The following is a 25,593-nucleotide window of genomic DNA, read 5'->3' as shown; positions in this document are numbered from 1 at the left end:
CCTCTGTGAATTGAGCTCAATCTTATCTCAAGGTCCTTGTCAAAATTGTCTACTGACCCAGATGGGTTCTCAAACTCTGGCCCAAGTCATGCCCCCACAAACTCTGTACACTGGCAGGAGACTGCCTACTACTTGACATGGTGTCTTTTTAATGTCCTGACGCACCTGTGGTGAAGAATGCAGAATTTCATGCCTTTTGCCCGTGATTAGGGCCAAATCATCTGCTGATCTCTAAGTCCTCTTTTCTCATAGAGGTCACCAAATGAAGTGATTCCATTACACAAGAATTCAGGATGCAGTTCCTGTGTTAAAAGGCATTAATGAAATCACCTCAAGTATAGCAGGGAAACAGAACTCAGGGCAGCAGTGGCCATGAAAGGATGTATATGTGTGTGTCCGTGCGTGCACATGCGAATGCATGTGTGTTGTTAGTAATATCTTATAGTGTGACTTCTCTCTAGAATATTTATACATCTGGTATGTAACTCCTACCCTGGATGGAAGAATCTGTAACAGAGAACCCAAGTGACAATACTCCAGTTTAGTTCAGACTTCCATCAGAGAGAAGCTCTGGGGGGAGGGGGGAGAGATAGAGTCATAGGGGGTGCTTTTCCTGCCTTTGTGGAAAAGCAATTTCCAGGGGACTGGACACTCAGAAAATGCTTGGGGCTGAAGCACGTGAACAGTGCACAGGCCTGAGGCTTACAAAATTTCAGGAATGGTGTCATCAGATAAAAAGTAATGCCTTGAGAGTGTAAGGAACTCCCACCTACCCATCACATCAAGGCTGAATCTCCTTTCAGCCTTATTTATTATTTTGCTTTATTATCAGCTATAATATTGCTTTAAGCTTTTTTAAGGAACACAGACTTTTATTCTGATTTTTAATAATAGTAGTAAAATAATGGTTGGTTATTACTTATTGCTCATTTACTTTGTGCCAGGCGTTGTTTTAAGTGTCTGACTTATTGATAGATTAACTCAGAAAATGCCTCCAAAAAGGACTGTAGGTAATTACCATCATTATGCACTCCTCACAAATGAGGAAACTGAGAGACATAAAGGAGAACTGACTTGCCCAAGGTCGTACAGCCATACGGGAGGGACAAGGGAATAAATACACAGGTATTGATAGTAAAGCCAATGAGCCATGTGGCAAATTCAGAATCTGGGTCTCATAATATGCTGGGGATCCAAAATTCACTTTTATAATTTTTAAAATCAACTATATTGATGTGTAATTTATATAAGTATATGCATTTTTGATACCTTTTGATGAATTTTGACAATTTATACAACTTTGTAAACACCACCACAATCTATATAGAACTTTCCATCATACTAAAACATTCCCTTGTTCCCCTACCCAATTAATTTTCACCCCCACCCCTTAGATTAGATGTCTTTCCTAGAATTTTGTATAAGTAGAATCATACAGGTCTACTTTCTTGTGCCTGGCTTCTTTTGCCCAGCCTAATTTTATTATTAATGTTGTTATATGCATTAGTAGTTCCTTCCTTTTCATTGCTGAATGATATTCCATTGTCAGGCAACATCACCATTTATACATTTATCTGCTGAAGGACATTTTGGTTCTTTCTAATTTGGGGCTATTATAAATAAAGATTCTATGAACATTTTTATACAATTCTTTTTTAAAAATTTATTTTTTGATTTTGTTTTTGTATAATTATTTAAGTTTTCCTGGGGGTAAATACCTAGAATTGAAATTGTTGGCTTTAGGTTAAGGTGTCATTACCTTTACAAGGAACTATCAAATGGATTTTTAATGCTATCACATTATAGTTTTAATTTGCACTTCCCTGATGACTAAAGCTTTGTATATCTTCTCTAGTACTTACTGGCTATCTATATATCTTCTGTTGTGAAATGTTTGTTTTAATCTTATCCTTTTTTTCCCATTTAAACTGAGTTGCTTGTATTATTATTGCATTATGAACATTCTTTATATATTGTGGATGCAAATCCTTTGACAGACATATCTATTAGAGACATTTTCTCCCAATGTGTGATTTTTTGTTTTCATAATAAAATCTTGAAAAGCAGACTTTAGATTTTAATAAACTCCAATTTATCTTTTTTGCTTTTATGTCTCACACAATTCTTTGTGTTACATATTAAAAATATGTGTGCATCAAATTAGTTTCCATGTTTCCCAGCAGAAATTTTGTACTATTAGCTATTTTGTTTAGATTTATAATTTATTTTGAATAAATCTTTAATTATGGTATAAACATCAAGGTGCATTTAAAATATACGATTATCCAATTATTTTATCACCATTTTTGAAAAAAGTCACCTTTTTCACATCAAATTACCCTGGAACATATGTCAAAAATCAACTAACAACTTTCAGTTACATTTCAGATCATTAGACAGCAGGAAAAAGCACTGCTCCTATTCCTAAACAAGAAGACATATGGGAAGAGTTTAAATTTAACAACTTTTCTTGAATACATCAGATATATGAGATTGCAGGGCAAAAAACTAGGCCAAAGTCTGGAGAGCTAGGTGGCTGCAGAGAGAAACAAGAACCCAAGCAGTTGCTTAACTGAGACAGAGAATGCCAAACACCATATAAAATGATTGTAAAAAAGCTAAACAACATGCAAGATCAGATAGGTTATTTCAGCAGAGAGATATAAACTATAGTAAAATTTAAATGCTGGAAATAAAAAACACATACAATAAATGAAGAATGCCTTCAAAGGGCTTATCAGTATACTTGATACCACTGAGAAAGGACTCAGTGACATTGAAAAGAGAGATAGAATATATACACACACTTTTATATATATTTGTAGAATATACACACACACATATATATATTTGCATGTGTGTATGCCTCAATACAGTATTTGTATTAGTGACCCAGAGATGATACAAAAGTACACAGAAAACATGGTTTGACTTTGTTGAAAAAAGACAGCTTAGTAACAATGGCCTCTCCTATATGCACATGTCAGGAGGTAGCAGGAGAAAAGGAATGAGGTATAGGATTCTGAATTTTCAGATACTTCCTGTAAAAGGTTTACTTGTTATTAATATACATGTGGCAAATCATAGCTGATATCAGAATAGTTACTAAGTAAGGGGTACATAATTCTATTACAGTGCAGTTGACTTCCAATATACATACAAAACAAACATCTAAGTGGCATGCACACTCACATAGACACACAATAGAGAACTCAGAAAATATTCACATACATTCAACACTGTGCAGTTTATGCAATTTATTTATTTTTAAAAATCTTATTCTAGTGAATATCCATGAACCAATATTGTTATATTTCATTAACTGTCTTAATATTACATATGAAAGTTTTTACATAACATAAAGGTTATTATTTACCTTTCCCAAATTGATAAATTTTTCCCTTATTACAAACTCTGAGAGATATTAAACTTTGATGACTCATTGAAAGCATTCGCACATTCACAGCTCGATTATCAGATGTTTAATGAGATATCATTTTTTGGGTAAAGGATTACCTATATATGTTGCAATGTTAGATATCTTCCCCTGATATTTACCTGACCGAGGAGGAAGAGTTGTGGGTAAAAACTATGGTCATTCAGGATGTTGTCAGGGGGTTTTCCTGTGTGATATTTCTGATACACTACACTGAGTTCACATGTCCACAGAAATCACATTCATAGGCTTTGTTAACTGAGGGTTGGTGAGTAAATATCAGTATTAAGTATACCCAAACTGTAGAAGCCCAGCAGAGAACAAGTTTATTTCATCACAGCAAAATGTCTGTGTACATGCAGAAGAAAGTTTCATTCAACAGTCATTCTTTGGTCCTGTTTCTTTCTACCTTGTACTCTTTCATCTTCTGTGCATGAGCCCCTTTGGTTTTGCTGGGGGTAATCTCCACTCCATTCTGACAAGGGACATGAGAAAACATTAAGAATTTGAGGGGTGTATTTAGTAAGACTTGTCATTGACCTCTACATTTCACTATCCAGAGGTTAAAAATATGATCTCATTTGGATGACAGAGTAGTTGAGAAATTTAGACTAGGTGTGGCATGAGAAAAAAGGAAATGGTTATTGGTGAACAATTAGTAGTCATTATATGTCAAATAGTTATTACCCTGCGTTAGTCAAATTGAGGTGTGACTTACAGTAGAAGGATTCCCCACATCCATTACCCTGATTTCTTGTCTGTTCTGATATACTGTGAGGTCTCTATGTATTTTTTGCTTGAGAAAGCTGCCTTTTGGCTAAAGGTTATCTCACATTTATTACATTCTCAATTTTCTCACTGTTTGATTTCTCTGATGATGAATGAATTTTGATTGCTGGGACAAAGTTTGGAAATTTTCATTACATTCCCAGGGTTCTTCTGCAGTGTGAGTTTTCCAAGGATTGAATGCACAGAGTATTTCTTGTATTCATTATCTTTACAGAGTTTCTTTGCTGAACTGAATTCTCTGATCTACAATGAGGACTGCACTCAAGATGAGACTGCCCGTGTAAAATATATTCCAAGAATTTCTCTCTTGTGTAAGTTCTCTGATGTTTAGTGAAAGCTGGTATCTTGCAGAGGAACTTCCAAGTGTTCATTATATTCATAGGGGTTCTCTCCTACGTGTTTTATTTTGTATTGCGAGACTTGATTTCCAGCTCAGAGCTTTTCCATATTCATTACATTTATATGTTTAGTTCCCTGTGTGGGCTTTCTGATGTTCTCTAAGGCTTGATTTCTGGCTGAAAGTTTTCCCACATTTATCACATTTATAGGGTTTCTCCCCAGTGTGAGTTCTCTGATGTACTCTGAGGTTTGATTTCTGGCTGAAAGCTTCTCCACAGTGATTACAATTATAGGGTTTCTCTCCTGTGTGAGTTCTCTGATGTTTTCTTAGGACTGACTTCTCACTGAAAGCTTTGGCACATTCACTACATTCATAGGGTTTCTCCCCTGTGTGAGTTCTCTGATGTCCTCTGAGATTTGATTTCTGCCTGAAAGTTTTTCCACACTCATCACATTTATAGGGTTTCTCCCCAGTGTGAGTTCTGTGATGTACTCTGAGGTTTGATTTCTGGCTAAAAGCTTCCCCACAATGATTACATGTATAGGGTTTCTCCCCTGTGTGAATTCTATGATGTCCTCTGAGTTGTGATTTCTGACCGAATGCTTTCCCACATTGATTACATTTATAGGGCTTCTCTCCTGTATGAGTTCTATGATGTTTTCTTAGACCTGACTTCAGTTTGAAAGCTTTCCCACATTCATCACATTTATACGGTCTTTCTCCTGTGTGAGTTCTCCGATGATTCCTTAGGCCTGACATATGGCTGAAAGATTTTCCACATTCATTACATTCAAAGGGTTTCTCCCCCGTGTGAGTTCTCTGATGTACTATGAGGATTGATTTATAGTTGAAAGATTTCCCACATTCATTACATTCAAAAGGTTTCTCTCCTGTGTGAATTCTCTGATGTATTCTTAGGCCTGACTTTGCACTGAAGGCTTTCTCACATCCATCACATTTATAGGGTTTCTCTCCTGTGTGAGTTCTCTGATGTTTTCTTAGGCGTGACTTCTCACTGAAAGCTTTCCCACATTCATGACATTCATAGGGCTTCTCCTCTGTGTGACTTTTCTGAGGCTGAATCAGGCATGAAGTCATAGTGCAGGATTTTCCACATTCATTACACTCATAGGGTTTCACTGTTATTTGAGTTCTCTTATGTACATTGAAAGTTGACTGGTAAGCCAATGATTCTGTACATGTGCCATAGTCAGAGGACTGGTCTATTGTGTGAATTCTCTGATGCACTTGGAGGGTTGAATTATGGCTGAAATTCTTTCCATATTCAAAGGGTTTCACCCCTATATGAATTTTTTGCTGTTCTCTAATGTGTAATTTTTGGCTGAAAGATTTCCCTTGTGTGTCAGTTCTTTGAGTGATCCTACTGAAATTATTTCTGTTTTTATCAATAGTATATTCATATTTATTAAACTCATAGTGACTCTTCTCCTCTGGATGATTGCTCTGAGAGATCATCAAGGTTGATTTATCATATTGGTTTTCCCCAAATTTATTGAATTTATAAGATTTCACTTTTGGGTGGGTATCCTTAGATGTAACAAGGGCAGTCTTTTCAAGAAAATCTTTTTCACATTCATTATATTCAAAAGTTTGCTGTAAAGTCTGAATTGTCTGATGCTGAATAACTTTGTCTTTATGTCCAAAGGCTTTCACACTTTTACTATAAACAGAAGATTTCTCTCCAGTATTATTAGTTCTGCGATCCTTAATACTGAGGAGCCAATTCTCACATACATTAAGCTCATAAGCCTTCTTTCTTGAATACTGACAGTGTGGGGTCAATGAGCTAAGAAGCAAGTAAGTAGACCCTGTAGTGTCAAATTTACAAGGCATTGTTTCTGCAGGGAAAATGTTTATGTCCAGAGTACATAGTTTTCTTGAAATTTCTTGCTCTGTAGTCAATGATTTGTTGACGAATAAAACTTGCCTCAAATGTTTGCCTTGGTTTTCTAGGCTCTCCTGTAAGAGTTCATCAGGTTGGGATTCTTCTAAAAGTGAGAAAATTAAAAACACTTAGTGATATTTAACACACTTATTATGGAGTGAAATTTATATACAAATCTCCCATTATGTATTTGACTCCTTGGTGTCTGGCTCAGTTTCCCAAAAATAAAGTAATTTCAAGTGTATATTCTCTCTTATTTTGTTGTTAAAAAAACTTTTTCTAGTGGAAAGACAGAGAGGAATCTAGAAATGAAATTACATCTATATTTGGTATCTTAAAGTATAATTTTCAAAACCAGGTAGAGAAGAGGATATAAAGGAAAGGAACAATTAAAAAAGAAGAATATATTTGAGAGAGTTGAATCCTGGGAACAGATGAAACAAAGACTGAAATGAATTCAACAAGGATTTTGCACTAAGTAGATAACAAAAAGTATCAATGGAGAATTGCTTTCAGTGGCTTTATTGAGATAGAGTTTGCATTAGGGAAGAACACCAGAGACTACATTCAAAAACACAGATTACATTGATAACCATTAGTCTATATGATTCCAACTGGAGCTCCATTTTTCCATTCTACACATCAACACTGAAATAAATTTATCATGGGGAATTCCCTGGCAGTCCAGTGGCTAGGACTCAGCGATTTCTCTGCCATGGGCCCAGGTTCAATCCCTGGTCGGGGAACTAAGATCCCGCAAGCCACGTAGTGTGGCCAAAAAAAAAGTATCATGGCACCAACTTTCTCATGTTGAAAGAAATAATCAGAAACAGAAACATAAATGTATTGGTGGAAGTGAAAAAACTGATGAGAGTTAAAGTAATTTTTCCACCTATATTGGAGTCACCTCTCTTTCCTGGTTCTGGTGCCTTGGTATTATATCAGGGTTGTTAAATAGTGAGTCCCTCTTAATCATCAAATCTTTTAACTTTCCTCTTTTCAATTTGTTTACTCATTTTCATTTCCCCCAAACCAGTCATGCCCTGTCCAATCCTTAATTCTATTTTCCATCTATTTTTCCACATATCTAGTTTTTATTCAGTGTAAGAATCTTAAGGATCATATGTTTCAAAGTGGCCCTAGAAACCCTACAAGTATCCTTTATATTTATTTACCATAAACTTCCTGTGCATATTTGACTGCTATTGTCCTCCTGATTCCCACGCTCCATGAAAAAATGTCTGTGACTCACAATTTTTAAAGTAAATAACCATCACCAAAATCAGGAGGCATCATAAAACTGATGGCAAATCCATAATTAAATGAGCAGCATCTTCTCTCTTGGTTGTACCTAAAATAATGGCTCACCATTTAATCAACAGCATCTTACATAATATAAAATATGTTTATGCAGCTTTACTCACCTTTCCAAAATAAAACCCTCACTGTGATATACTTTGCATCTCTCTGTAATATAAATTTAGTGGTCCATAGAAAGCTCTATGCATAGGAATTACCTAGAGAGTTCTTTTACTAATATAAGGGTTCAGATCCAGCAACACCTACATTGGATGATTCAAAAGTCCCAGAAAATTGACTTGGGCATTTACATTTGTGGATTGTGTTTTCTAAGTGAATCAGTATGAAATGCCTCTCTCCACCTGACTTTGGAATCAGCCTACAATGTTATTAAAAAATATTTATCATGTGACAAATACCCAGAAAGGAAGAGTGAAACAGAGACCATTCTTTTTGGGAGATTATAATCCAGGTGAGGAAAGGAGCTCATTCAGTAACTATATGCTATCTGGCACAGAATCTCATTTTTTTGACACATCCATCAAATGGGCTAAGAGTTTACAAAAGTAAGAGAAAAAGTATAGGCTAAAGTATTCCAACATTACATTATAGAAGTAGGAATCTGAGCCCAAACTTAAAATGAGTAATAGTGCTTTCTTCTCTTTTTCTAGCTGAGGTTTAGCTATTTTATTTGCTTTTATTCCAAGAACCACCTTTTGGCTTTATAACATTTTATAACTATAATGTTTTATCTTTATTACATTTCTTGCTTTGCTTAGTTTTCTTTTAAAACTTTATTGCTTTTAAAAATAAGTATATGAGGCTAAAATAGTTTCCTCTAAGCACCATTTCATCTATAGTGCAAAGAGTCTAATAAACATGTTTTTCATTAAAAAATAATTTCTGGATACTATACAGTTTTAACTTACTCTTTTATGAAATAGGTTTTTAAAGATATATATTCATTATTAATTTTAAGATAGAGGGATTTAAAAGTTTCTCATATTGTTTGCAATTTATAGTGTTATTTGACAATAATATCTTTACTTTGTAGAATTTGCCTAAAATACTTTTACATTTTGTCAATGTTCCAAGGTCATTTAAAAGGAGGTTTATTCTTTGTTTTCAGAATAATTATGTAGTGTGTTTGCATAGCTTTGTTTTCAGACCATAATAGATTCATTTTATAAAATATGCTATTTATAATGTCTAGACCAGAGGTTGGTAAACTTTTTCTGTAAGAGGCCAGAGAGTAAATGTTTTAGGCTTTGCTGGTTATTCACTCTCTATTGCAACAATTCAACTCTGCCTTGTAGCTTGAATATGTAAACAAATGGATATTGCTGTGTTCCAATAAATGTTTCTTTACCAAAACAAGCAGAAGGCAGGATTTGACCTGTGGGCCATAGTTTGCCAAGCACTATTCTAGAGTCCACAGGCTATGGAATGAAATCAGAGAGGCATATTAAGGTTGACTATATCTAATGTGTTCCTATTTCTCCTTATAACTCTTGCAGTTTTTTGTTTTATGAATCCTGATGAATAACTTATTTGATGTACTAATATTTTAAACTTTTATGTATCCTTTAAAAATCATCTTCTTTAGCATTATCAAAATGTCCTTTTTCTCACCTGTTTTTGACCTGAATTGAACTTTGAGATAAATAAACACTGAGTTGTTTTTATGTTTATAGTCTTAACAATTCATGACTGTATTTTCAAACTTTCTAAATTATTTTCTAGGTGTATCTCTGATACAGTATGATAGCATTTTCTCTTAATAGGTGTATTAAGATCCATTTACATTGGTAGTTCATATGTCAGATATGTTTGTCTTACTCTATGTGTGTTTGCATAGCTTTTGTGCAGAGAATGTTTAACACAGCAGGCCTGAGACTGCTACCCTTAGAAAGGCCTGTTTACAAGATTAGCCCTTAGCGGGCATCTGGGAACTTAGATTTTGAGATGGTTCCCAAGATTCCCAGAACTGCTAAGAGGGACTCAATGAGCCTAAACTGTTTGTACAAACAATATATTTATGCTGAATACCTAGTTTCCATCTGAAAGCCTACAATTTTGATACATGCTAGACAGAGGGTGCTTACATGAGCAGCCCCCAGTGAAAACGCTGGGCACCTCATCTCAAATGAACTTTCCAGGTACATATTTCACATGTGTTGTCACACCTGGTTTTCTCTTGACTTTGCCCCATGCACCTTTTCTCTTTGTTGATTTTGATTTGTATGATTTCACTGTATAAATCTTAGTTATGAGTATGCCTATATGCTGAGTCCTCCAAGGTGAGTTAATGAACCTGATGATGATCCTGGGGACCCTTGATATACAGCTTTATAAGAAACTTTTCTAGTAACAGATCTGTTTTCTTTGCTCTGTCAAATGTAAACAATAAGGAAGGTTGCAGTTTGCTCTAGTTTTTATGCTTTCTAATTATACTATGTAATCATCTATTTATTTCGATTGTATATAGTAATTTATTATTATATAGTGATAAAATTTGTTTATTTCTCTCTTCTGATCTGTTTACTCCCAATTTTAGTTGTTTCATTAACTTTTCTTTGTTTTTATCTTTTTTACTGTTAAATATACAACCATTACTTAATTTTTCAGCTTCAAAGGGTACACTTAGCTCCCATTTTTTAAAGATGAGAATATCAACATACTTACATTCCATTCCTTTCTTTAGTTGTCCCCCTTCTACCTTTTAATAGATCTATTATTTCTAATGTTTCAAATGTGAAGGCCTCTAATGGGAGAGTGCTGAAAAACATTTCAAACTGCTCACTTCTAGGTGATCACTTTGGATCTAATTTTCTTGGATGCCTTCTGCCAGTATTCAGTAACTCACCTGGGGAACTTCTGTTTACAAATTCTTTCTCTAATAACCACGGATCTTCTCCTTGTTCCAACATGAAAATCAGTTCTGGTTTTGTAAAGCAGTACCCTGTAAAAGGGAAATACTTTAGCACTTGAGTTAGCTGCATAGGTTTCACTGTTTCTGAATGTGAAGAAAGGTATAGCTTCAGAAGTGGTACATTGAGGGTGCTTGCTAGAATTTTTTTGGGGGGGCAGAAATGACAGCAAAAAACATTTTTTTACACTCATAATGGATCACTCTTCTTAAACCCTTGAGTCACAAGCCTAAATAACATTAAGTTCTAAAATAGTCAATGTCTGTGCTTCAAATGAGATTTCGTAAGGACCAATTTCATATCTGGCCATAATGGAGTAAAAGGAACTAATTTACCCTTCATATCAGACATCTAAAAAAACCCATACAAACTATATGAAATGGGTTTTAGATTTGGAAAACAGGCAGTACAGACAGGGATACTTGAGAATAGAGAAACAAATGAGGTGAGCCCTGTGATTATCACAGCTTATTGCTTGGAGAGTTTTCAACCCATAATGCAAAAAGAGACGACCAAAACAGAGCTTAGCTGATTCAGTAAGTTAAGGCAACAGAACTGGATTTTAAGGAAGTCATGAAAACTAGGATTTGTAAAATAAAATACAAGAGAAGAAACATACAGCGTCTTTCTCTATCTGATATGCAGAAGCATCTCCTGAGTACTTGAAAGTGTAAGGAAAACACTTGAGGTTGGGGGGAAGACCAGTGAAAAAAGAGTAGCCTGAAGTATTACCAAAGCACACAGAGAGGTAGGAACTTCTATTTCTATTTGCCAGGGTAGAAAAACTTTCTAATCCATGGCCAATTGGGTAGAATAACCAGAAGGGTATTTATTGACTTGGTAGAGGAGCCAAATTAGTCCAAGAGTAAAGTGAGCTCTGAATCCAATATAACAAAGCTTAAAGCAAACCTTGAAAGGATCAAAGTAATTCCAAGTAATTTAACTACATCCCAGAAAAGGCCCCAAAAGATTTAAAATAATACAACAAAACTAGCACCTAACAATGTAAAATCCACAGCATTTAGCCCTCAATAAAAAAAATACTAGGTATGAATAAAAGGGATATATGATTGTACTCAAGGAGAAAAATGAATCAGTAAGCCACAGAGTAAGAAATGACACATATACAATTAATAATCAAGGTCATTAAAACAGTAAACATACTCCATGATGAGAATAGAAAGGGAATTTATAAAAAAGAAGTTCCTAACTGAAATTCTAAATATGAAAAATATCTGAAATGAGAAAACCAACCAAACAACAAACAAAAAAACACTGGATAGGATTAATAATAGTATATATACCACATAAGGAAGGCTAAATGACATAAGGTAGATAGATAACTTTAAGGTATATAAATAAAAACTATGGAAGAAGAAACCCACAGTGAATAAAGACTGGAAAATAATAAACAGAGTTATCTCTGTGACCTGTGGGATAAAGTTATGTAACATGTGTAATTAGCATTTCAGAAGAAAAAAAGGAGGATGGAAAAAATAAAGGGCAAAGGTTCAATATTTGAAGAAGTGTATAAACCGACAGATCCAAGAAGCTAAATGAATGCCAAGGAGAAGAAACATGAAGAAAACCACACCAAGATACATTAAAATTAAATTGCTAAAACCAGTGATAAAGAGAAAATGTTCAATAGATAGTGAAAGACATAATATGTACAGAGAAAAAAAAAGAATGAATGTCTACTTCTTGTCAGAAATTATACAAGCCAGGAGACTATGAAGTGACAATTTTAAAGTACTGAAAGCAAAAAAGTCAACCTAGAATTTTATGCTTGGCAAATATGTCATTTTCAAACAAACAAAAATTGAAAGAATTTATGACCAACTGACATGTGTTACAGGAAAGTTAACTCTCTAAAAGAAATTCTTCCGACAGAAGAAAAATGCTATCGGGTGGAAATTTGGATTAATACATAGAAAAAAGAGCACCATAATCTGGAAACAAGAGGATAAAAATAAACTTTTCTCATTTTCAGAACTCTCTTAAAAATAATAAATTGTTTTAAAACAATAATGTACTGTAGGAAATGGGAACTAGCAAGAGTTGGGAATGTTAGGGATTTTAAAACTTATGTAGATCAGGCATGCAGAGCTGCTGAGGAATTTGTCAATATTTACTATGAGACAATGGAGAAAAGAAGATGGGCACTAACCAGGCTGTATCTGGACAAGGCCACTTTAATATGTAATGGAAATGTTGTTACAGGACTGGAAGCCCTAATTTTTTTGAGATATTGCCTTCTAGTGAGTTCCAGGTCAATATGTTAGACTGCCAGCCAGTTTATGAGCAAGCTACTCAGGCCCAGACTACAGTTCTTGTTGTGACCAGTGGAACTGTGAAGTTTGATGGAAACAAACACTACTTCAACCAGAACTTCCTGCTGACTGCTTAGTCTTCTCCTAACAATACTGTGTGGAAGACTGCAAGTGACTGCTTCCATTTTCAAGATTGGGCTAGTAGTCAAAGGGGGCAAAAGTCCATTCACTTTTGGTCCATTAGTTCCAGCAACAGAAATTTATGTGAATTAATTAATTTCATTGTAGAAGCACGAAAAACTAGTATGTGCTGAAACTAAATTTCTTTAATATTTTTTTATTCCTAGCAGCACCTTTTCTAGCAGCTGCCAGTTTGAATTGTTGCCCTTAAGAGCTTTAATGCTAGTTTTCTACATGCCTTATATAAGTTTCACTAATGACATTCTTACAGCAACATTAAAGCTATGACCTCTGTACTAACATACTCACTGTGAGCCCGGCATATCGCAAAAATGAAATCCTTTTATTGTACTGTCTATGGGATATCAGCACAATGTAACCTTTCTGGGAGGAAGTGGAGGTTTTTTTTTTAATTTAGTTAATTTTGTAGTACAACATGTACCTATTTTTGGTAAACAGTGGTAATGCAGTTTTAATATAACGCTTTTTCAATCAGTTCAATGAACACATTACTAATTTAGGTTTACATAACTACTCTGACATACTAGAATCTCACGTAGAGATGTTCAATAGTCTTTTTATGTTAAGAAATGTGGGTTTTTAAAATGTCGGCTTGTTTTCCTATGAACTGATCTACTAGAGAGGTGTAAAATGTTCTGGATTGATACCTGAGTGCTGAATACACTCAGTGGCTTAAAAGCAAACTTCTTAAAAACGTTTTTCTTGGCAGCTCCAGGTCTGTAACTTTAGGTAGTGAATGGCAGGTAGTAGGACTAATAGCTCTAATGGGAGAATGTGGAGTGAGAACTGTAGAGATCCGAGGTTGGCCAAAAGTAAGGCAGGGTAACAATGGTATACTTTTGGTACTTGTTTTCTACCTCCTAAAAATGTCGCCTAATTTTAGGATTTAAGCCATTAAGATAATAAGTATCCTTACCAAATGGTCATGAATGTCACTTTTGGTCTAAGAATTATTTTTAAAGGTTTTTCCAATTCACCTCATACTTATCACCAATAAATGTCTCACTTTATTCAAGAACTTATGGGGGTAAAATGTCAGCAATAAGCCTGATCCTGCAGCAGGGTCTGACAGGAAAGTTGGAAACAAAGCCATCGCTCTCTCTTTGGGGCCCTTCTAAGTCTTCCACATGAACTTCAGGCCAAAAGTCTCTTATGTACTACCCACCCCCAAAGTGAGTGATTTATTCCCTGTGTTTACACTGTCAACTGCACAATCTTTTTACTAAAGTTAAAATTATGTAATCTCATGATTTCTTCTTCCATATGGCACTGAGCAAAGAAATCTGTTATAAAACATGTTCCTGTTATGTGGCTAACACTTTGTCTTTTTAGAGAAAATAAAGAACAGCAGATCTTCATAAGCCCACATACTTCAAAAGAACCAACTGATTGATTTTACGTCTCAACATCTAAAGAAAAATAAATCTAGCTTTGTTTTTGGTTAAACTTTTAGTGTCTTTCCATTTTTGAATTTACTGTTTTCATGTTTTTACACTAGATGTGCCAGCTTTGTTTCTACACTGCAACTCAAAGTTAATGTTTCTTGCCACTTAATTTGAAAATCAGTGATTCATTTACTCTTGTCCCGAACTACACATTACATTTCTGATATATTAACAAAATAGAATTAAGTAGGAGAAGGGGATGCAACTGATTTTAGAACACACCTTCTTGTAGTACTGACTAAAACTTACACGTTATATTCTACATAAAGTGAGTTTATTCTAATTTTAGAATGGCTTTTTAAAACCACAGCTTTAGCAGCAACAATCAGATTGCCCAAACACTGCCCTTTCCCTTAAGGACAACAGTCTCAGGTAAAAGCTGCATATAACTAGCAATAACGGAATTGAGTGGTTGTATACTGTTCATGAACTGAATGTTTTAAGACTTGTATATGAATTGCTTTTTCCAAATTTGGAAAAATTTCAGCCATAATTTTTTTGAAAAAATTTTTAGCCTTTCCTTCTCTGACTCCAGAGACACAAATGTTAAGAGATTTTGTTGTAGACCCATAGTTCCCTGATGTTCTGTTCATCTGTATTCTATTTTGTTTTTCCTCTGTAATGATTGAGCCATTTCTATGGTTCCCTTATAAAGTTCAGTGATGTTTTTCCCCTCTTTCCTCTCCATTCTGCTGTGAACATGCACTGATGTTTTTTTAAATAAATGTTTTATTTTAGAATAGCTTTAAATTCACAGAAAAGTTGCAGAGGGAAAGGAGAATTCCTGTGCAACCTGCACCCAATTTACCCTACTGTTAACATCTTACATTACTAGCAGATTTGTCATAACTATTAATATAATACTGATACATTATTAAATAGAATCTATACTTTATTCAATTTCCTTGGTTTTTTTAACGTAATCATTTTTTTTCCTGTTCCACAATTCCATCCAGGATACCACATTACATTTAGTTATCATGCTTCTTTAGCCTCCTCTAGACTGTAAGTGATAATCTTTTTTGGTAATCTTGACAGTTTAGAAGACACTGTAAAAGGGTCCTTCAGTTTGGGTTTGTCTGATGTTTTTCTCACCGTTAAAAATGGGGTTGTATTTTTGGGAGAAAGGCCACAGAGGTAAAATGACTGTCATTCTTACCCCACCTTATCAAGGGTACATGCTATCAATATGACTTATCACTGATGAGAACTTGGTTGAGGTAGTGTGTGCCAGGATTCTCCAATGTAAAGTTACTCCCCACCCCACCCCTACCCCCATGCATACTGTACTCTTTATTTTTTTTAATTTTTAAGTTTTTAATTTTTGGCCGTGTGGCATGCAGGATCTTAGTTCCCCAACCAGGGACTGAACTCATGCCCCCTGCAGTGGAAGTGTGGAGTCTTAAACACTGGATCGCCAGGTAAGTCCCCATATTGTACTCTTTAGAAGGAAGTCACTAGGCACAGCCCACTAAACGGGTGGGGAATTCTGCTCCACCTCCTTGAAGGTGGAGCAATTACATAAATTATTAGTAATTCTGTGACAGAGATGTTTCTGTTCTCTCACATTTATTTATTTACTTAATCACATATCAGTATGGACTCATAAGTAATTTATACTTTGTTATAAACCAACACTATATTATTTTACTGCTCAAATTGTTGCAGCTTTGGCTATTGGGAGCTCTTTCAGTTTGGCTCCTATGTTCTTTGACATATCCCCATCATTCTGTTTTCTGAGTATCTCCTTAAGTTCCTACATACTCATCTTCTATGTTCCATGCCCCCAGAACAGCCACTTCTCCATAGTTGCTTCCTTTTATTGGAGAATTGTACTAGTAATTACTTATAGATCTATTTCATTTTCTATTTCTTTATAGTTTTGTTTTGGAAAACAATGGGTTTCTAGGAATCTGACCATTTCATCTAGGTTGTCCAATCTGCTGGTATATAATTACTCATAGTATTTCCATAATTATTTTATTTCTGTGGAATTGGTAATACTACCTCACTGTCATTTCTGATTTGTTAATTTGAGCCTTCTTTTTTTCTTATTCAATCTAGCTAAGGTTTGTGCATTTCATTACTTTGTCCAAGAACCAACTTTTGGTTTCATTGATTTTCTTTACTGTTTTTCTATTATTTAATTTATCTCTTTTCTAATCTATAATGTCTTCTTCCTTCTGCTGGCTTTAGGTTTAGTTTGCTCTTCTGTCTCTCAGTTCCTTAAGGTGTAAAGTTAGGTTATAGATTTGGGATCTTTTTTTCTTGTTCTGTATATGTGTTTACAGCTACAAATTCCCACCTTAAGTGTTACTTTCACCATATCCCATGAGTTTTGGTATACTGTGTTAACACTTTTACTCTCTCAAGGTATTTTCTAATTTCCCTTATGATTTCTTCTTTGACTCATTGGTTTTTAAGAGCATCTTATTTTCTATATATTTATGACATTTCATTTTCTGTCAATGATTTCTTGGTTTCATTAATTTTGATGGGAACAGATACTACATATGATTTCAGTCTTTTAAAATGTGTTAAAACTTGTTTTGTGGTATAGAGAATGATTCATATGCACATAAGAAAAAAATGTGTAGTCTACTGAACTTGGGTGGAGTCTTCTATATATCTGTTAGGTTCAGTTGGTTTATGATGTTGTTCAAGTCCTTTACTTAATTTTCATCTGGTTGTTTATTCCATTATTGAAAGTGGAATACTGAAGTGTTTACTACTGTAGAATTGTATGCTTTTCTCTTCGATTCTGTCAATGTTTCCTTCATATATTTTGAGACTCTGACGTTTGGTACATATATGCTTATACATTCTTTTTGGTGGACTGGCCCTTTTATCAATATATAATGTCCTTTTCTGTCTCTTGTAACCGTTTCTGACTTAAAGTCTACTTTGTCTGATAATAGTATAGCCTCCCTACTGTCTTTTGGTTACTATTTGCATAGAATAACTTTTCCCATCTTTCATTTTCAACCTAAATGTGTTTTTAGATCTAAATTAAGTCTCTTATAAGACAGAATAGAGTTGGATCAATTGTTTTAAAATTCATTCTGGCAATCTCTATCTTTTGATAGAATTAATCCCTTTACACTTAAAGTACTTACTGACAAGGGATGACTTACTTCATTTAATTGGCTACTGGCTTCTGGTATGTATTATAGTTTTTTTGGCCTCATTTCCTCCATTACTGGCACCATTTGTGTTTAGTTGATTTTTTTGTCCTGATATATTTTGATTTCCATCTCATTTCTGTTTATGTATATTCTGTAGATTTTTTTTATCATGGTGGTTATATACATAGCTATAACAATTTAATTTAAATTGATGTCAATTTAATTTCAATCATAAAAAAATTCTAGAGCTCTTTCCTCTACCTTTATGTTACTGATCTCACAAATTAAACCTGTATACATTGTGAGCCCAATAACATAGATTTATAATTATTTTTATGTATTTGTTAAATTTTGCAGAAAAAAAGTGTTGCTATATACCAAAGTTAAAATAATACTGGCTTATATATTAGTCCATGCCTTTGCCTTTACTGGAGATGCTACATGCTACTCACCATCTAGCATCCTTTCATTTCAACCTGAAGAGCTCCCTTTAACATTTCTTATAGGGCAGCTCTGGTGGTAATGAACTATCTCTGACTTTGTCTTAGAATTTCTTAATTTTTCCCTCAATTTTAAAGGACCGTCTTATGGATATAGAATTCTCATTTGACATTTCGTTTCTTTCAGCACTTTACATATATTATCCCACTGCCTTCTGGTCTCCAAGGTTTCTGGGGAGAAAAAGGGTGATAATTGTATTCAGGGTCCCTTGTATGTGATGAGTCACTTCTCTCACTGTTTTCAAGATTTTCTGTATGTACTGTGACAGAGTATGTGCCTCAGTTTTGGTCTTTTGGGGCTTACACTTGCAGTTCATTGAGCTTGTTGGATTTGTAGATTCATGTATTTCATCAAGTTTGGAGTTTTTAGCCATAATTTTTTCAAATAACTTTCTGTTCCTTTTTCTCTCTTCTCTTTTGGGACTCACATTATGTATTCATTGTCCCTCTTGAAGGTATCCCACAAGTCTTTTGGTCTGTTCACTTTTCCTCATTCTTTTTCCTTTGTGATACTCAGATTAGGTAATTTCGACTATCCTATCTTCTAGTTATTTTTTCTGTCTTTTTGTCTCTTGTTGAAGTCATATAGTGAATTTTTCATTTCAAATATACTTTTCAGCTGAAGAATTTCTGTTTGTTTCCTTTTAATTTTTTCATCTTTTTGTAGTTATTCTAGTTTTATATTGTTTTCCTGATGTCCTTTAGTTCTTTTCCATGTTTTCTCTTAGCTCTTTGGTCATATTTAAGACAGTTATCTTAAACTGTTTGCCCAGCAAGTTTAATGTCTGGTTCCCTCAAGGGTGGTTTTGCCTGTCAAAGAATTTTGTTCCCTTCAGTGAGCCATGTTTTCCTGTTTCTTTGTATACCTTGTGATATTGTTGAAAATTGGGCATTAGATTATTATAATGTGGCAACTCTGGAAATCAGATTCTCCTCTTCCCCAGGGTTTGCTGATTTTATTTTTTTAACTGTTGGACGCTGTAGTAGTTCATCTGTCTTGAGACTTTTCCAAACTATTTTTTTGTAAAGTCAATTGCTTGTAGTGTGTGATCACTGAGCTCTCCATTCCTTTAGTTCATGCTCAACTAATATTTTGACAGATTTCCTTGTTAGGAGCTAAAACAAAACTGCCAAAAACAAACAACAAAAAACTGAGAACCACCTCTCCATGTTGCAAACTGGATCTATTTTGTGGCCCTCCTTAACCACTTATCTAGGTTTGCTTTATGCAAAATATATGCCTGAGGGGGAAGCTTAAGGTCGTCTCGAGTCTTTTCTGCCACTTTTCCTGCCTGTACTCTGTATTATGTGAAACTGATGAACACCTTGCATCAGTTCTTCAGGTATCCCCCCTGACAGGCCAGAGCAGACATATACAATAATTTGCAAATAAGGTATGTTCTGCTTCCTCTGGTTTGAGGGAGGACCTGGGAACTGTGAAGCCACCTGCTCAAGACCAAGACCACCATTGCACTGGACAGTGTGAAGGGCAAGAATGAGGAAAAACACTAAAAAATTTCTACCATTTTGTAGATGACTTTTTCTTGATTGTGTATTTGTTTAGTTGCTGTAAACCTTCATTTTTCAGAGTTCTGACAAAGTTATTTAAAAAATTGTTTCTATGGGGGAATGAAAGCTTGGAGTTTTCTAGTTGACCATTCTGCTGACATCATTCTCTCTTACTATTAAATTTTAAGGGCTCTTTGGATATTCTGAGTACAAGTCCTGAGTACAAGTATTTGATTAGCAAATTTTCTTCCAGTCTGTGGCTTGTGTTTTCATTCTCTTAACAGTGTCTTTTAGAGAACAATTTTAAAATTATAATGGGGCTTCCCTGGTGGCGCAGTGGTTGGGAGTCCGCCTGCCAATGCGGGGGATGCGGGTTCGTGCCCCAGTCTGGGAGGATCCCGCGTGCCGTGGAGCAGCTGGGCCTGTGGGCTGTGGCCACTGGGCCTGTGCATCTGGAGCCTGTGCTCCGCAACGGGAGAGGCCACAGCAGTGAGAGGCCCGCATACCGAAAAAAAATTATAATGAAATCCAACATATCAATTTTTTTTACTTTCATGGATCTTCTTTTGGTGTTGTATGTAAAAACATATCAACAACCCCAGCTCACAGATTTTCTCCTCTGTTTTAGGCTTCTAGATGTTTCTGTTTTGCATTTTATATTTATGTCTATGATCCATTTTAAGTTTATTTTGGGGTAAGATATGAGGCCTGAATTTGAGGTTGTTGTTTTTTATAACATATGGACATTCAATTGTTCTGGCACTATTTGATGAAAGGCTATCCATTCTCCATTAAATTGCCTTTGTACTTTTTGTCAAAATTCACTTGATTATATTTGTTTGTATCTATTTGAGCTCTTCATTCTGTTCCACTGAATAACAAGAGTATTCTTTCACCAATATCACATACCTTGAAATTGGGAAATGTCATTCTAACTTTGTTCTTTTTCAGATTTACTTTGGCTATTGTAGATCCCTTGATTTTCCATATAAATCTTATAATCAGTTTATTGCTAAAAACTTCCTGGAATCATGATTGAGACTGCCTTGAATCAGTTTATTGATAAAAACTTCCTAGAATCATGATTGAGACTGCCTTGAATCTATAGATCAAGTATGGGAAAACTGGTATCTTAAGTTGTCCAATCCATAAATACAAAACAGCTGTCCATTATTTAGATGTTCTTTGATTTCTTTCATCAGTGTCTTGTAGTTTTCTGCAAACACATCTTATATTTTGTCAATTTATCCTTAACTACTTCCTCTTGTTTTAAGTGCAATTTTTTTAAGTGTTGTTTTTTAAAAAACAAGTTTCAATTGTTCATTTCTAATATACAGGAGAGCAATAACTTTTGCAAAAAGACCATGGATCCTGTAAAATTGCTACATTCGCTTATTATTTCCAGGAATGTTCTGGTATATTTTGGGGGGGTTTCTATATAGAAAATGTCAGGTGTCAGTAAAGACAGTTTTATTTCTTCCTTTTCAATCTGTATACTTTCCTCCCCCTTTTCTTACCTTACTGTACTAGTCAGGAGTTCCAGTAAGAGTGGTGAGAAATTAACCCCTGCCTTATTCCCTAACTTAGAGGGCAGGTGTTCTGACTCCCACAACAAGTATGTTGCTAGCGTCAGATCCTTCATACATACCCTTTATTAGGTCATACTCTCATACTGCTCATGTTTTGAGAGTGGTTCTTTTTTTCCCCACGATTGGTGTCTTAGTATGTTCAGGTTGCTATACCAAGAATGCCATAGACTGGGTGTTCTATAAACAACAAACATTTATTTCTCATAGTTCTGGAGGCTGGGAAGTACAAGTTCAAGCTGTCAGTAGATTCACTGTGTGATGAGGGCCCATTTCCTGGTTCACAGATGGCTGTCTTCTTGAGGTATCCATATGATAGAAAGGGTGAGTGGGCTCTCTGGGGTTCCTTTTATAAAGGCACTAATCCCATTCATGACGGTTCTGCCCTCATGACCAAATAACCTCCCAGAGGCCCCACCTTCAAATACCATCACTTTGGAGGTTAGGATTTCAACATGATTTTGGGGGGATACAAACATACAAATGCATTGTAAATTTAGTAAAATTAGAAAAAATATTCCATTGATATGATCGTACAGTATTCTTACTGTCTTTTACTGTGACTCTTATTTATTGGTTTATAAATGTAGAACCAGTCTTGCATTTCTGGAATGAAACCCATTTAGATATATCACCCATTTATATATTGCTGGATTTGGTTTCCTAATATTTATAAAAGATTTTTAGATCTAAGTTCATGAGAAATATTAGTCTATAGTTTTCTTTTAGTTTTCTCATTGCATATTAGAATTCTAGGCTCATGAAATGGTGGGGAATTGTTCCTTGCTCTTTACCTTCCTTGAAGAGTTTGTATAGAATTGGTGTTATTTCTTAAAAGTTTGGTAGAATGCACTGGTGAAATCATCTGGATCTGGTGTTTTCTTTTTTAGATGGTTTTAAACTCTAAATTAAATTTCTTTTATAGATATAGAACTATTCAGGTTAGTTATTTTGTCAAAAGTACATATGGAAGTTTGTGTTTCAATGAATCAGTCTATTTTGTCCAAATAATCAACTTTATGGGCACACAACTGTTTGTAGTATTATACTTTTAGTGACTAAGGGATCAGCAGTGCTGACTGCTCTTTCATAACTGGTATTGGTAACTTGTGTCTTTTCTCTGTTAGCCTAGGTAGAGATTAATCAATTTATTGATCTTTTCAAAGAACTCATCTTGTTTTAATTTTCTCCATTCTTTTCCTATTTTCAGTTTCACTGATTTCTGCTCTAATTGTTATTGTTTCCTTTTTCTGCTTCAAGTCTAATTTCCTTTTTCTAGTTTCCTAAGGTGGATACTTTGTTTACTGATTTTAGATCTTCTTTCCTATTATGTGCACTTAGTGCTATAAACTAACTTCTGAGTATTGCTTTAGTTGCAACTCATTTCATTTTATTTTTATTTTTTTTATTTTTATTTTTTTTTTGCGGTACACGGGCCTCTCACTGTTGTGGCCTCTCCCGTTGTGGAGCACAGGCTCCGGACGCACAGGCTCAGCAGCCATGGCTCACGGGTCCAGCCGCTCTGCGGCATGTGGGATCTTCCCGGACCGGGGCACGAACCCGTGTCCCCTGCATCGGCAGGCGGACTCTCAACCACCGCGTCACCAGGGAAGCCCTCATTTCATTTTAAATGAAAAATTATATTTCATTAAAAAAATTCTCAAAATTTCTCTTGTGATTTCTTATTTGACCCATGCATCATTTAGAAACGTGTTGGCTAATTTCCAAATATTTTGGAGTACTCCAGCTATCTTTCTGTACATGATTTCTTATCTACTTCTGGTGTAGTCTGAGAACATATTTTTAATTTCTATACTTATAAATTTGTTAAAGTGTGCTTTTTGGTCTAGAATCATTTTATTTTGGTTAACATTTCATGTATACTTGTGAATTAAGTGTATTCTCTTGTAGTTGGAATAGTCTATGTGTACGTATGTATATACACACAAATATGTGTGTGTGTCTGTGTGTGTGTGTATCAGTATATCCAAATTGGTTGATGGTGCTGTTCAGGTCATCTATATCCTTACTAATTTTATGCCTTCTTGATCTACCAATACTGACAGAGCAGAGTTTAAGGCTCCAACTCTAATAGTGGATTTGCCTATTTCTCTTTCTAGTTCTATCAGTTTTTTCCCCCTGTATTTTGAATTTGTTGTTAGGTACATAAATGTTTAGGACTGTTATGTCTTCTTTAAAGAATTGACCTCAGTACGCAATCTTTCTCTATCTTTGGTAATCTTCCATGTTTTGAAGTATACTTTGTCTGAAATTAGTATACTTACTTCAATTTTCTTTTGGTTGGTGTTAGCATGGCATATTTTTCTATTTCTCTTTACTTTTAAGCTATCTGAGTCTTTGTGTTTAGGTTACCCTCTTGTAGCCATTCATTTTATATGAATCCATTTTATTTCTTCTTTTAGTGTATCATTTACACTTCTTTTAAAATCTTTTTAGTGGTTGCCTAGTGTTTACAGTATACATTTTAAAGTAATCTATATCCACCTTACAATAACACTATAACAATGCCACTTCACATGTAGTGCATGCACCTTATAACAGTGTATTCCCTATGGTCTTTGCCATCCCTTGTGCTACTGCTGTCATTAACTTATCCATATGCTATAATCACCTAATACCTTGTTACTGTTATTGTTTTCAATTGCATCCTGAACATTCTAAGCATTATGTTATGTGACTGGATCTTCTTTATCTTCTGTTATAGCAGGCTTCCTCTGACACTGCGGCAGCTGGAGAGGGAAATACTGTTTCTCACTGCCAGGTGAGGTTTGAAGTCTAGGTTCTCCACTTGGCCTCTCTGGACACCATGGGGTAGGGACTGGACCCACTTTTTGCTGCTAGTCAGTGCTGAAAGTCTTGGTTCCCCATCAGGCCTTCTCTGCCATCACCCTATTAGAAAGGTGGAGTGGTACCTTGTTACAGCAGAATGAGGGATGTCAATCTTTACTGATGGAGGTGGGCTTCACTTTTTTCCATGGTGTTTTAGCTGAAGTAGGGCAGTTTTCTAAAATTTTCTGTCTTTCTATGCTGCCCCTTTCCTTTTCCCTGTCTAGAGGAAACAGGCTTTACTTGGGCTTTTTTTGCCTGTGCCCATTGGTGTTTCTGGGTTGCTTGTTTTATCCAGCACCCAAGCTCAAATATGTTAGACAAAAATAAAACTGAGGAAACTAAGTATTTTTTCTTGGGTTCTGAGATCACTAGCCAGTCTGTTTCCTTCTCTCCACTGTCCAAAGTCTCATGTTTGTTTTATATATAATGTCTAGGGTTTTAGTTGTATTTAAGGGGAGGAACAGGGTATGTCTAATCAATCATATCTGAAACTATCAGTCTCCAGAATTTTCATACTTAAAAACTGCTTTTAAATTTTTGTGTAACTTTTAAATATGTAAAATGTTTATGTAGTTCAAAAATCCACACTGTATAAAAAGATATATTCAGAGGCTCACATCCATTCCTGTCCCCTCCATTCATTCCCTTCCTTCCCATTTTTATTACTTTCTGATTTTCTTCTAATATTTCATTTTTGCAAATATAAGCAATTACATATATTCCTGTCTTTCTTACTCAAAAGATAACTTTTAATACACACTGTTCTGCTTCTCACTTTTTGACTTAATATATACTGAATATTACTCCTTACCTGTTTAAAAACTCTTCCTATGCTATGGTTGCTTAATATTCATTTGTGGGTAGATGTAACCCAAGTTTAAGTCAACTAGTCAATGACGAACATTTGTGTTGTTGATGTTTTATCAACTATGCTATGATGAATGACCTTGTGTATGTATCATATTGTACCTGTGCAGGTATAGCTTTAAGATAGATTCCTGGGGATGAGATTGCTGGGTAAAATCTAATACACCTGGAATTTTTTTTGGTGCCAAAAATGTACACTTATTAAAGGCAGGTCTGATTGTGTTACTATTTTATTTAAAACCTTTAATGGTGGGGCTTCCCTGGTGGTGCAGTGGTTGAGAGTCCACCTGCTGATGCAGGGGACACGGGTTCGTGCCCCGGTCCGGGAAGATCCCACATGCCGCAGAGCGGCTAGGCCCGTGAGCCATGGCTGCTGAGCCTGCGCGTCCGGAGCCTGTGCTCCGCAATGGGAGAGGCCACAACAGTGAGAGGCCCGCGTACCGCAAAACAACAACAACAACAACAACAAAAAAACCCTTTAATGGCTACCCATTGCTTTAAAACTTCAGAATATGGCCTCAATATATTCTCTTGGTC

General features: G+C 35.2%; 1 protein-coding gene and 1 pseudogene across 2 annotated transcripts in view; one reads left to right on the top strand and one right to left on the bottom strand.

The window, feature by feature from the left end:
- Nucleotides 1-2,110: 2,110 nt before the first annotated feature.
- The window catches only part of ZNF782 (zinc finger protein 782), a 58,434-nt gene continuing 34,951 nt past the window's right edge, over nt 2,111-25,593 (bottom strand). Inside the window, exons 5-6 of the mRNA XM_082615262.1 lie at nt 10,637-10,732; nt 2,111-6,574 (exon numbers count right to left, since the gene is read on the bottom strand). Of these exons, the coding sequence (XP_082471388.1) occupies nt 4,692-6,574; nt 10,637-10,732 (1,979 nt within the window). The 3' untranslated portion in view covers nt 2,111-4,691. The remainder of the gene's footprint in view (nt 6,575-10,636; nt 10,733-25,593) is intronic.
- On the top strand, nt 12,706-13,287 carry LOC309801772 (NTF2-related export protein 2-like; annotated as a pseudogene). The gene has a single exon. The product of its transcript is annotated as an NTF2-related export protein 2-like (transcript).

Source organism: Mesoplodon mirus, assembly GCF_964341445.2.
Source record: "Mesoplodon mirus genome assembly, chromosome: 1".
Classification (NCBI taxonomy): domain Eukaryota; kingdom Metazoa; phylum Chordata; class Mammalia; order Artiodactyla; family Ziphiidae; genus Mesoplodon; species Mesoplodon mirus.
This window is presented reverse-complemented; position numbering and strand designations above follow the sequence as displayed.